Source organism: Sander lucioperca, chromosome 2 (assembly GCF_008315115.2).
Source record: "Sander lucioperca isolate FBNREF2018 chromosome 2, SLUC_FBN_1.2, whole genome shotgun sequence".
Lineage (NCBI taxonomy): Eukaryota > Metazoa > Chordata > Actinopteri > Perciformes > Percidae > Sander > Sander lucioperca.
The window spans coordinates 14,885,369-14,898,069 of record NC_050174.1 but is presented as its reverse complement, the minus strand read 5'-3'; the positions used below and the strand labels follow the sequence as shown (position 1 = coordinate 14,898,069).

Genomic DNA, 12,701 nt, shown 5'->3' with positions numbered 1-12,701 from the left:
CAGATACACACACACACACACACACACACACACACACACACACACACACAAACACATACAAACACAGAGATGGAGATGTGGCCGGGCATCGGGCCAGATACTCTGAGAGAAGGAAACTCACATTCTTGTGATGGGGAGTCATCAAGTATCAGGTTCCATAGACTCTGGCACAGGCTGGAGAGCCCCCTCACCACCCACCACCCCATCACACACACACACACACACACACACACACGCACACACGCACACACACACACACACACACACACACACACACACACACACACACACACACAGAAACAAACTTACGCATGGGGGCACATTTTGTAGCTCAGTACTTTTTTGTTGTTCATGAGGGTGAGTTGGCTGCATGAAAACAATGAATTGCTGCCTTTTCTAATCATGTCAAATCAAAAAGAGAGTTTGTGTGATAAAACCTCCTCACTCTGTAGTGAAGAAGCTGCTTAACGACGAATGGATCCAGAGGAATTTGTTGGTTTGAGCCAGTGTGAGGTCTAAAGGTCAAGTGATCATGAAGGAAATGAGGGAAATAGACACAGTTGATATGTAATTTCTTATTTTTCCACTAGATGTCACTGTCAACCTACGCTTCATGAGACCACTGATGCTCAAGTGGCTGTTTAATAGATCAATGCTCTGATTATCCAACATTTCTGTGTACATCTCCCATGTAAAGCTACTTGAACCATGCCACTTCATCACAGAAGCTTGATACGCTTGTAAATCAATGAATACAATGAAATCTTAGATCTCAGGCTCCCTCCAACAATGCTCGATAAATAGGTATAAAAAGAAAATCTAAGATATTAAATAGTGCAGAAGGTAAAAAATATATATCAAATATAACATATATACAATATAAAATAAAATGTGTATTTATGGTAGACAGTAATTGCAAAATGAGTACACTGTAATGTAAACAGGGATGTAGTTAATAGATGCATAATGAGAACTATATATGCACAGCTGTAAAGAGGTCTAAAACAGTAAGTAAAATTATATAAAAGTAAAGTGACAATATTAATGAGCTCAAGAGTTTAAAAGTCTTGTGACCTATAGAATGAAGCTGTCCCTGAGCTTCACCTGAGCCTGGTGGTGCGGGACCGGATGCTGCCGTACCATCTGCCAGACAATAGCAGGCAGAACAGTTTGTGGGCGGGGTGATTGGGGTCCTTGATGATCCTGTTGGCCTTCTTCCTGCACTGTTGGGTGAGCGCTGCTGGGCGGTAATCATTTAGGTAAAGGGATTTGGCCTTTTTGGGGACAGGGACAATGGAGGTCTTCTTAAAACATTAGGGGACTAACAGACTAAAGCAGTGAGAGGTTGAAAATGTCTTTAAAGAGATCTGCGCACACCTTGAGAGCTTGGCCATGGATGCCATCAGGTCCAGGTGCCTGAATTAGTCCTTTTGAAGGATCTGAACACATCTGCCCTGGATTTTATTAGTGGGCAGGGGTCCTGGACCTTTTGTTCTTCTTTAGCCAAGTTGTGCTCAAAGTGTGCATAGAGGAAATGAAGTTCATCTGGGAGAGATGCAGACATTACCTCAGCAATGTTGGTTTGCCTATTGTAGTCTGTGATAGTTCTTAATCCAGCCCACATATTTCTGGTGTTGGAGCCCTGATGGTCGAACTCCACTTAGTACCTGTACTGACTCTTAGCAACGCTAATAATCGGTGACCCTCTGGTTCCCAAGCCAAGTCCCTACAGACTGAGCTACCGCTGCCCTCACAAGGAGGGTTGTTTGATCAGTGATATCAAACAACAATGCAAGGGAGCACGTTATGCATATATTACTGATGTGGGCGTCTACGCACTCTTACAGACCCCTTCGTACACCACAAAGAAAATGACATGTATGAAACGTAAGACAGAGCTGTGGTTTAGAAGAAGCCAAAATAAACTGAAAACAGGGGATGGTGGAGATTTAGAAGCTGTATAAAAGCTTCATCCACAGGATCATTGCCCATGACTTACTTGTTTTGCATACATTGAGCTGAGTTAATTTCAGACAAAATCCCTTTATAACATTGTTAGGTAGAGCGGTGCTCTGCATGTCATAATTTACACGCACAAATGAGACGTCTTAAGGTGTAGAAAATTTAAGGCTTCAATTTTTGTTTTGTTAACGGATAAAAACAAAGCATGTCAACACGACCAAACTCTACGTGTGTAAGGCATTTTAATGCCATCTTAACAAAAACTCTTGAAGACTTTGTTTGCTCAAATGGCATTAACATGCCTATGTTGTTACACATACCACTTCATAGTGTTGAAGCAATGACATGTGACGCCTCACGTACAATTTCTGCCTTTTGCACAACTATATCCAGGAAGACAGGTGCAATGAATCAGTAAAACATCTAGGTGGTCCAATCAATGGCTGCCTCAGGTAACCGGACTAACAGGTTAACTCTCTGCTAGTGGAGAACATGATGAGCAGTCTGCCATAGATGCCACAAACACATCACAAATCATTTTTAAGATGCTCAAATGTCCCTTTCTTTAGTCACCATCCAATTTTTAAGTTTTGATTGTTGTGTTTATTACACACTTTAAAACCAGTGAAAGAGCTTTCTGTTTAAAGAGCATTAAAACTGAGCTATATTTACGTGAGGTAATACAAGTAGCACTGGTCTGGTTTTTGCATGTTGAAAAACACAACATCTACTTTATTGACACTGTTTCATGTTTATCTGTTGAAAAGGTGATTTGTTAAAAAATGGGCATGTCCATCTATGTTTATCCAAGTGGACCAACATGTGGAAACATAATATTTGATAAGTCAAATTAGTTGCACAAACAAACATTTTCTCTTTTAATGAGTCTTTAGAAATCTATTTCAGGCTACTCCTGTTCCTTCTTCAGCGATGACTAGATGTCTGCGGCAGCAACCAATGCTGTCTTATGGTGTTTAACGACTAAATAAATACTAAAGGAACAAACTTACCCCTCTGTGCTCACATTATCTGTCTGTAAGTGTGTGTGTGTGTGTGTGTGTGTGTGTGTGTGTGTGTGTGTGTGTGCGCGCGTGCACATGTGTGTGTCTGCTGTTTATGATAATGTGACTTTGATATCATGTGATAATGATAGTTTAGTGCAACAGAATAAACATTTTTTTATTTTTTATTACAGATGTCTAAGAATTGTAGCAGTTCCACCAAAGAGACATTTCCCATGGTTTTATTTCAACTTAAAAGTATCTATTATTTCACAAAAAAAGCAAACATCTGATTTAACTTTTGAGCCATTTGAAGGGATCAAACTCTCTGGTTTGGAACCACTGGAATATACTACCAAACTATACAGAGTAGTTAAAACCAGTTTAGACAGTAAAATGCTGCTTACACACTATGGATCAGTTTTATTAAAGGTCCCATATTATGCTCATTTTTAAGTTCATTCTTGCATTTTGTATTTCTACTAGAACATGTTTACATGCTTTAATTTTCAAAACACATTATTTTTCTCATACTGTCTTTCTGAATATACCTCTATTCACCCTTTTTCTGAAATGCTCAGTTTTAGCGCCTGTCACTTTGAGCTAGGCCTCATTTAATTGACATTGCTTTAAAATGACTGCTCCGAGCATGGATGTCTCATTTTGTTAAAGGCCTGTTGCATCTGAACTTCTGGAGGGTCAGGATTCGTGGACTTGAGCTGTATATTCTCTTTAAAAAAGACATACATTACTTTTTTTTTGTGTAGCTGAGACACTGATGTCAGTGAGGTCCAGCACGAGACATTCACCAGTGTCTGGTAATGGGACCTGTTGGTCATGTTGGAATAAGGTGCAGATCACTTCCTGAGTTTGATGCAGATGCTCTGATGCATTTCACATTATTGTGTTTGGGCAGAGAGACCTGGGTGTGGCAAAGATTGTCACTGCGGGGTGTCAGTCATTCCTGTGGAGATTGAGAAAAGGAATAGAGGAGGTGGAGTTTTTTCTGTGGACTGTCGCTATAAAAGCCTTCTTCAGAATGCTCCGTAGTACAGCTCGAGATAAGCTGGCAACCCATTTTGCCTGTTTTTATTCTGGGACATATGCCTGGATCACACTGCACAAAGGTAGGAGCACTTGCGTTTGTCTAAGTCTCTAAAGTCCAGCAGGACAGTAAAATGTGACTAAAATGTAATGAATGTGAGCCTGTTTGATCAAAATAACTAATATTTAAAGAATATTAATTTTCATCTGAGAGCATTGATTTTTGATTAAAATTCAATTCATTTCAATCATTGACTATATATAGTACCATATGTACAGTGTAATATGCAGTAAATAAAGTGACAAATTCATAATATAGAATGGACAATTACACAAATATATATATATATTATTATTATTATTTTTTTTTTTTCATTCCTTATAATAAGCAATGATGACGACTTCATGCCCTTTTGAGTGACGCCTCTTTCTTTCCGCTCAGGGTATTCAGAAGAATATCAACTCTTCTACTTCTGCTGCCTCGTCCTTTCCTGCCACTGTAAGTCAGTGTTCACAGTTTAGACGTACAGTGTAAGTTCGATACTGTGTATATTTTTACCTGCTTCAAACAGTCCTTGGAATAAAATACTGTAGATCAGGGGTGGCGAACCTGTGGCTCTTGAGCCGTATGCGGCTCTTTGCCTGCTCCTGTGAGGCTCCTACTGTGTGGCTGGGGGCTGTGTCATTGGTTGATTGTTGTTTTTAACTTTTCTGAAACATACAGTATTTCAGATAAGTAAAAAAAAAACACATTTGAATGCATCTGCCAATACATTTGCCAATTATTTTAAAATGGAAAATAATGCAGCAGAGTTTTGAGGACAGATTCTGCAACCTGAGGAAAAACAGCGGCCACAGATCACCTTCCTCGTTAACCCTTTCACTGCTGAATCCGATTGTTTGAAAGCCCCTTTAGTGACAGATGAGTGAGAGAGTCGCTTCGAGTGGCTACAACCGAGTTCAAGCAAGACCTGAAAAGGATTGTGGATAACAAAGACTGTCAGGTTTCCCACTGAGTCAATCTAAGTGAGAAAAAAAACCTATGAAAACTGCTATGTATTATGACTGTCATCAGATCTGGAAGACACTGTTGCTGTTGTAGTGTGGACGTGCATGTGTTGTGTGGCTTTTTGCTATGGTGCGTTTTTTTTTGTGGCTCTTTATACTTAACTGGTTGGCCACCCCTGCTGTAGATCATTTCTAACTGTAACGGTGGCTGCAGGAGCTCCAGCCCCTGATGGCAAACGCTGACCTGCCATCTGAGCATGACAACTCACAGGAGAACAGGATGGAGAAGGACCCTGTGCAGCCAGAGCCCACAAATCCGCAGAGGGCTAGGGCCTGCTTCCTCAAGGGAATCTCCTACTTCTCTGGAGACATGAAGGTGTTTGGAAAATGGATGGAAAGTAAGATGACACTAGTTTTTCTTCTGGCCCACACAAAGCATATATACTGTATATACTGTATACTGAAAATGACATTATTATAACAAAAAATGCAGGATATTATAAATAACTTGCTGCTGATAACAACTGTACCCTTGGGCAATATATATTAAATCTCTACACTAATCATTGTTATAAACAGTTAGACAGATTTGAATATGTTTTGCAGTGCACAATGTCGCTGTCACATTATCAGTTTTTCCACCCTGAGTTTAGTTACGTAACTAGTATTTAGAGAGTTACACAAGAAGGAATTTCAATAGCAGGCAAGTAACAGGCAAGAATGTCATGTATGATGTATCTACAAACCAGTGGTGGAATGTAACTAAGTACAAATACTTCGTTACTGTACTTAAGTACATTTTTCACGTATCTGTACTTTACTTAAATAGAATCAATAGTGCATACTTTTGACTTTTACTTCATTACATTTTGCAGCAATTATCTATTCTGTACTTTCTACTCCACTACATTTCTAGAACATTCCGTTACATTTTCTGATCAGTTTTCCCCCCTGCCAAAACGTCTTCCTGACGTTGTTTGCCCTCACTGACCAAGGTGCAAACTAACCAACTAACAAACTTTTTTGTCTTATTTGCATATTACCATTTAAAATGGTAGTATGCAAATAAGATTATAAGAGAATAAATTGTTATGCAAGTATTTTTACTTTTAATACTTAAAGTACATTTAAAATCTGGCACTTTTTACTTTTACTTAAGTAGGGTTGTCATTGTGGTACTTCTACTTTTACTAAAATAAATATGTCTCTGGTTATTTGTACTTTTACTTTACTGAGATTCAGTACTTCCTCCACCACTGCTACAAACAAGTATGCCACTCACCCTAGATGCAAGCTAGGCTATAGAGTTTACCAGACCAACACTGTGAAGATACAGTATATCTTACTTTGTTTCAGTACAAGAACCTGTTGTCCATAAGATAGGCTTCTCTGACCTTTGACAATCATGTTGTGACACAGATCTACCCGCTGTCATTATTTATCTCAGAGTCCAAGACTGTAAGCCTGAGAAAACTAAGACTTGCACAACATTCACCGTGGGAAGCCTATCAAGCAGCTCTGGTCAAATGCCAATGCTCTCTCTCTCTCTCGCTCTCTGTCTGTTCTCTCTTTCTGTCCTCCAGAACAGTTTTTCTTGCTGCAGTTGCTGGACTGGGTTTTGCGTGGAGCTGCTCAGGTGATGTTCGTCAACAACCCTCTAAGTGGCCTCATCATTTTTGCTGGCCTCATCCTGCAGAACTACTGGTGGGCTCTCAACGGTTTTGTGGGCACACTCTTTGCCACCATTTCTGCCCTTATTCTGCAACAGAACAGGTTTGAACAAACTCAAACTACCGATAATAAATAGATGTTACTGTACGTGCCATTGGGAAACATGATGCAAAAAGTATATACATAATTGGGTGATAATTGATGATAATGATTTTACACTGTGGTGTATAGCAGGAAAATATGAATTAATTAAAATGACTTAATTCAGGGGTGCAATAGCTGCAGGGCTGTATGGTTACAATGGCATCCTGGTGGGTCTGCTGATGGCTGTGTTCTCCAATAAAGGAGACTGGTACTGGTGGCTCCTGCTACCCAACATCTTCATGTCCATGATGTGGTAAGAAACTCGATTGACTAATAGTAAAATGATACAGTAGATTGATTCATATCATAAGAAATGAGAGGTTGATGTATGAAATTAAATCAATTAACCAAAACATGTATTAACGTAATGTAATAACTGTATTATAACCATATGAATCATTTCCATTTCTGCTTCTAGATTCAGATTTCATTAACCTGATCTCAGTCAATCATTGCTGATCCAGTCAGTAATAAAAAAATGTGGATCAAATCTAATACTGGTGATGTTGTCTCCTTGGGTTTCAGCCCAATTGTGTCCAGTGCCCTGGCATCTATTAACAGTCGCTGGGATCTGCCAGTGTTCACCCTGCCCTTTAACATCCTGGTGTGTCTCCACATGGTCGCCACCGGACACTACAACCACAACTTTCCCCAAGTCCTCATTCAGCCTCGCTCAGAGCTGCCCAACATCACCTGGGCTGAAATCGACGTAGCCAAGGTCAGTGACAGGCCAGGATTTGTTTATGTGCGTTACTTAACACACCTCTCTGCGGGCTGGTACACTGTAGACGCTGTGCACTTTAAGTTCACATTCTTTTACCTTTGTAATTTAGACGTGACAGATTCATCAGCTGATTTATTATTTATGTTCCCTGCAAGGTATCTGATCAATGTTGAAATGACAATCCTACATACTGTAGGTGTGTACCTACAGTATGTGTAAATCATGTTGGTGCATCGAAGCTGACAGTAGGTCAGCACATAATTGGAAAACCCGTGGGTTGTAAATCATGCTTTGGTTCGAGTCTACAGTTACGAAACCTTCTGTATCTCTTTAGCTGTTCACGTCAGTGCCTGTGGGAATAGGCCAGGTCTACGGCTGTGACAAACCTTGGACTGGAGGAATCTTCATCATCTCACTCTTCATCTCCTCCCCTATCACTTGCGCTCATGCTGTCCTGGGATCTGCTGTTGGCATGGTTTCAGGTGAGAGGACAGGATAATACCTTGGCAGGCGGCCGAATGTAAAAGTCATTCTGTCTTACCTTAATAAACAGCGCAACTTATTTTTCTTACATTCTTACAGATCAAATTCAAACCACAATTTATATGTTCCAACTCCAAAATGACCCCCAAAATCCATTAAAGCTGCAAAATAACCAGGAGGGTCACTATTTGTAAGAGAATCCAAATTTATACTGAACTTGGCACTTCCTTGATGGCTGTGATTGAATATTTTGCAGGCTTGGCTCTGGCAGCGCCTTTTGGAGACATTTACTTTGGTCTCTGGGGATACAACTGTGTGTTAGCCTGCATTGCCATCGGAGGAATGTTTTACGCTCTGACCTGGCAGGTGCACCTGCTCGCCATCACATGTGGTGAGTATACACCCAGAAGAAGAAAAACATCTACAAAAAGGATGACATGTGACCAAATATTTGTAATCTATGATCACTTATCACAGCATGCACATGTATGGCATCTCACAGTATCTCTCATCTTCTCCTCTGCAGCTTTTTTCTGCGCATACCTCAGCGCAGCCATTGCCAATATCATGTCCACGGTAAGTACCCATTTTCTTCCACTCCTATTTATACGTATATCAGCCCATAATAGTTACTAACAGCAACGTGATGTATTTTTCATCTACAGTTTGGTCTGCCAGCCTGCACTTGGCCTTTCTGTCTCTCTGCCCTCACTTTCCTCCTTTTGACAACGGGGACCAACAAGATCTTCAAGCTGCCGCTGGCCAAAGTCACCTACCCTGAGAAAAACTTGGGCTTCTTCTGGAAGTTGAAGAAGCAGGAGAAAATGGAGAGGGCTAAGAAGGCTGAGAAAGAGGGAAATGAGCAGCAGAAAGCCATTGAGGAAAACATTATACTGAACGAGAAAGAGCAACTGAGGCTAGAGCATGAAAGAATGGAAAAAGGGATGGCAGAAAGTGAGGCATCAGAGGATGAAAATGACGAGACACATGTCGAAGACCATTGGGTCGAACAGCAAGGTACTGGAGATGAAGAAATCGGACACAATGATCTGACGGAGGTCACTCTTGGTGATCATGATTGATTGAGACGGAGAGAGCGAAAGAGAGAGAGAGAGAGGCAGAGAGAGAGAGAGAAAGAGAGAGAGAGAGAGAGAGAGAGAGAGAGAGAGAAAGAGAGAGAGAGAATCATTTGATGATTTGATAACACGTCACACTTATTTTCTTTGTAAAACTTTGTTTATATATTAAAAGTATATATTTTTAAATAAATTATTGTTCTATGTATAGTATATTATCTATTATAATCTAGTCCATGTTGGTTTATTCAGTTTTGTCTGAAAGTACTTACTAGTTACTACTAGTACTAGTTAAATATGAAATAATTACAAATAATCTTTGAAATGTATCATCTGTTGGTATAATGAGCGATGCTTCTTGCCTGAAAAACACTAATATATAATATATAATATATCATTTAGTTATATTCTATGACTTACTTAACAATAAATCTTTTTCTTGTTCTGATAAGGCACAGTCACACAATACACATAAATGGTATCCTTAGAAATTAACTGTAATTGCAATTTAATGGGCTGCATACTGCATCCAGAAATATTGTTTATTGGCCATGAACAAACCACACAAGCTTCATCAGAGAAGAAATGCAAAGAATGGTGTGGAGTCTATGCTGTCATATTTTACCTTTGAAGACTAGCAGTTCTAATATAAGGATGTGGTATGTTCTCAGTTATAGGTAAGGATGTGCCTTTACTTTGTTAACTGAGACAATTAATCTGTCTGTACTATAATTTATGGCACAGAATGTTTTGTCTCCAATGATTTTACCCCAGCTGTAATGATTGGGAAGAGGTAACCAGCAGAGCCAGTTTTTGGCATGTACCATGCAGTGGTTTTCAAGCATAAAGAACTCCCACAGGGGCTGGTGGTACAAATACTGGGTTTGGGTTGAGTAAGATAGTTGTATTGTAGACTATAGGGTTGTATATGGCAAGCCGTTTGAGTATTAATTCCATATCCTGATATCAAAAGTCAGGTTCCTTCACTAGTTAACTAGTAAAAGCCAAACAACTTAATAGTTCACTAGTTGGCCCGCTCTGGACTTTACTAGTTAACTAGTGCGGTCCAAAAATGTCTACTAGTTAACTAGTAGGACACAATGCTAATGAGTAGGAGTGGAGAGGGGGATTTGAGGCTTCCTATTGGCTCTCCAGTTCAAAATAAAAAATACAAACCAATCAGGACTCAGGATTTTGTTCTATGCATACTTTATTTGCATGTTGCGCACTAGTTACATGTTGGCCTCAAGGAACTGCAGCTAGTGAACCAGAGCATATGAGCGGAGTGGAGCAGTGAGAATCTGAGCTCATCGCTCACGGAACTGTTCACCCCTCCGCTCCCCCGCTCAAAGCTACATCAGGCCGCTCCGCTCATTATCGCTCAGTGATCAACGCAGTTTGCTTCGCGCTCCACTCAAATCGCCCCCCGCTCGCTCCACAAAAGGAAAAAATCTACATGTATATCACTTTTAGCTTAGACCACAAGACAGATGGATTCTGGGTCAGGCTTGACTGAGCATGCTTCAGACTCGTGGTGTGAGCGGAGCGAAATTGGAGCAGGAAATAGAGCAACGCTCCGTCCTTTTAAAAATGCCGCTCTGCGCTCTGTCTAAGACCCGCCCGCTCGAGCTCCCCGCTCGCGCTCCCCGCTTGCTACCGCTCCACTCCGCTCACATGCTCTGTAGTGAACTAGTGACTGCATGTTAACTAGTCAAGGTGAAAACATTCACTAGTTAACTAGTTGATTCCTGTTTTGACCTTACTAGTTAACTAGTGTGGTGGTGCAACTGTCATACATAGCAAGCAGCAAATAACATGTATGCAGCTTCAGCAAAGTCTTGGAATGCTCAAAGTGAAGAGATTTCAGGAATCCAGTTTATGTTTTTCGACTGGGAATCACAGAAACCAGCAATGTGCCGCCAATCATTCATGAAGTAATTGTTTTTAAAAAAAATTTAAAATCCAACCGACTTCTACTTCTGCATAATTTCAACTACAGAAACTGTTAAAATATCAAGACATTATGCTTGAATTCAACTTTTTCTACCTTTTATGCTTTCTTTAGCCTTTTCAGTTAATTCATCATTCTACCACTTTTGACAGTATTACAGTTTAGCCTCCAGCTTTTCTAGCAAGGTATTTAAACACTTACCTTCTTTAGGTAATGCAGCTCAGCTTCCAGGTTTTTTAGCAGTGCAAAAATCTGTAACATATGAACATAATATAGCTTAATATGGTAAATTATGATGGGATATGAGATATAGTATTGAGCTGCCACCACTGGTTAACAGTTAAGAATGCAATAAATAGAAGCTCTATAAGACACTACATTCTGCCTATAAATAATGATGTTGTGTTTGTTAGGCTTAGTTCACTGGGTCTTGATACAGGACTTTATGATGGGACTACGTTATTTTTATTGGTAAAAAATTGGATTTGCGGTTTTGAGCCATTTCAATGTTGCTATTTGGGTCATTACACTTTGACTTGAGATAACACTGCATTTGTAATATAAATTGGAAAAGTTTTAATCTTTCTGACCGTTCAATTTTAGTCTTATCATTTTTACAAAAGCAGCCTTTTCCCTGACTGATGAGGCTGGCTGAGTCTCAGATTTTGTGATACCATGCTACCGAGAAAGCACTTTGGTCAACTATGGTTGTTTTTAAACGTGCTATATAAATAAAATTGAACTGAACTGAGATGGTAAGATAAAAATGTCAACATTACATAACAAATCCTCTGGCAAGACTTTTGTGTGGCGTAGCTCACTACAACGCTTCAGCTAATGTGTCAATTCCTGCAGTGATTAAAACAGCAGCTGGGTAATTTGTCTACCTATAGCTAGTGATAGCATGGCAGCACCCCATAACATATACTCTCATATATACTTATCATATACTATCATAAAATATACAGTTACTACCACAGCCTGTAAGGGGGCTGACCCAGAGCAACTTCTGTTATGATTTGATACTATAAATAACATTGATTTGAAATACTAATTGAACTAGCAGAGGTCCACAAATACTGTGGAAGTATTTAATAGATCAGAACAATCATTTTAGCAGCAGCTACTTCAGGTCATACTGCACATGAAAACAGGAATGTTTTATGTGAAGTTGCATGACACAATTTGAATGATTTGTTGAAAAGGTGCCACATCATGATAAAGCTATGAGGGTGGGTGGGTAAGGAAATGAAAAGCAAGGCAGTTCCATTGCATAACTGTCTTGGTACCAAAAATGTCCCCAGAGTAAGAACTGTTATCTCCATCCAGTTTTAAAGTAATGTTGGTCTCTCTCTCTCTCTCTCTCTCTCTCTCTCTCTCTCTCTCTCTCTCTATCTCTCTCTCTCTATCGCTCTCTCTCTCTCTCGCTCTCTCTCTCTCTCTCTCTCTCTCTCTCTCTCTCTCTCTCTCTATCTTTCTCTCTCTATCGCTCTCTCTCTCTCTCTCTCTCTCTCTCTCTCTATCGCTCTCTCTCTCTCTCTCTCTCTCTCTCTATCTCTCTCTCTCTATCGCTCTCTCTCTCTCTCTCTCTCTCTCTCTCTATCTTTCTCTCTCTCTATCTCTCTCTCTAGCTGTTG

The 12,701-nt window shown here is 40.0% G+C and overlaps 1 protein-coding gene across 2 annotated transcripts; it reads left to right on the top strand.

Annotated features, from left to right (window-relative positions):
- Positions 1-3,931: 3,931 nt before the first annotated feature.
- On the top strand, positions 3,932-10,270 carry slc14a2 (solute carrier family 14 member 2). 2 transcript variants are annotated; one of them, XM_035993778.1, is made up of 11 exons: positions 3,932-4,090; positions 4,450-4,506; positions 5,230-5,413; positions 6,599-6,788; positions 6,955-7,083; positions 7,356-7,548; positions 7,889-8,036; positions 8,294-8,428; positions 8,564-8,613; positions 8,703-9,127; positions 9,210-10,270. In XM_035993778.1, the coding sequence occupies exons 1-10, from the start codon at positions 4,067-4,069 to the stop codon at positions 9,117-9,119; spliced, it is 1,527 nt and encodes a 508-aa protein (XP_035849671.1). In that variant the 5' UTR covers positions 3,932-4,066; the 3' UTR covers positions 9,120-9,127; positions 9,210-10,270. The 2 variants fall into 2 exon arrangements, with proteins under 2 accessions (XP_035849671.1, XP_035849673.1); XM_035993780.1 differs by having other exon boundaries at positions 8,703-9,154; positions 9,213-10,270.
- The last annotated feature ends 2,431 nt before the right edge of the window (positions 10,271-12,701 follow it).

Coding starts and splice junctions, on each gene's coding strand:
- slc14a2 (XM_035993778.1), top strand. CDS start 4,067: ATGCCTGGATCACACTGCACAAAG. Junction 4,091..4,449: donor CTGGATCACACTGCACAAAG/GTAGGAGCACTT, acceptor CTTTCCGCTCAG/GGTATTCAGAAGAATATCAA. Junction 7,084..7,355: donor ATCTTCATGTCCATGATGTG/GTAAGAAACTCG, acceptor CTTGGGTTTCAG/CCCAATTGTGTCCAGTGCCC.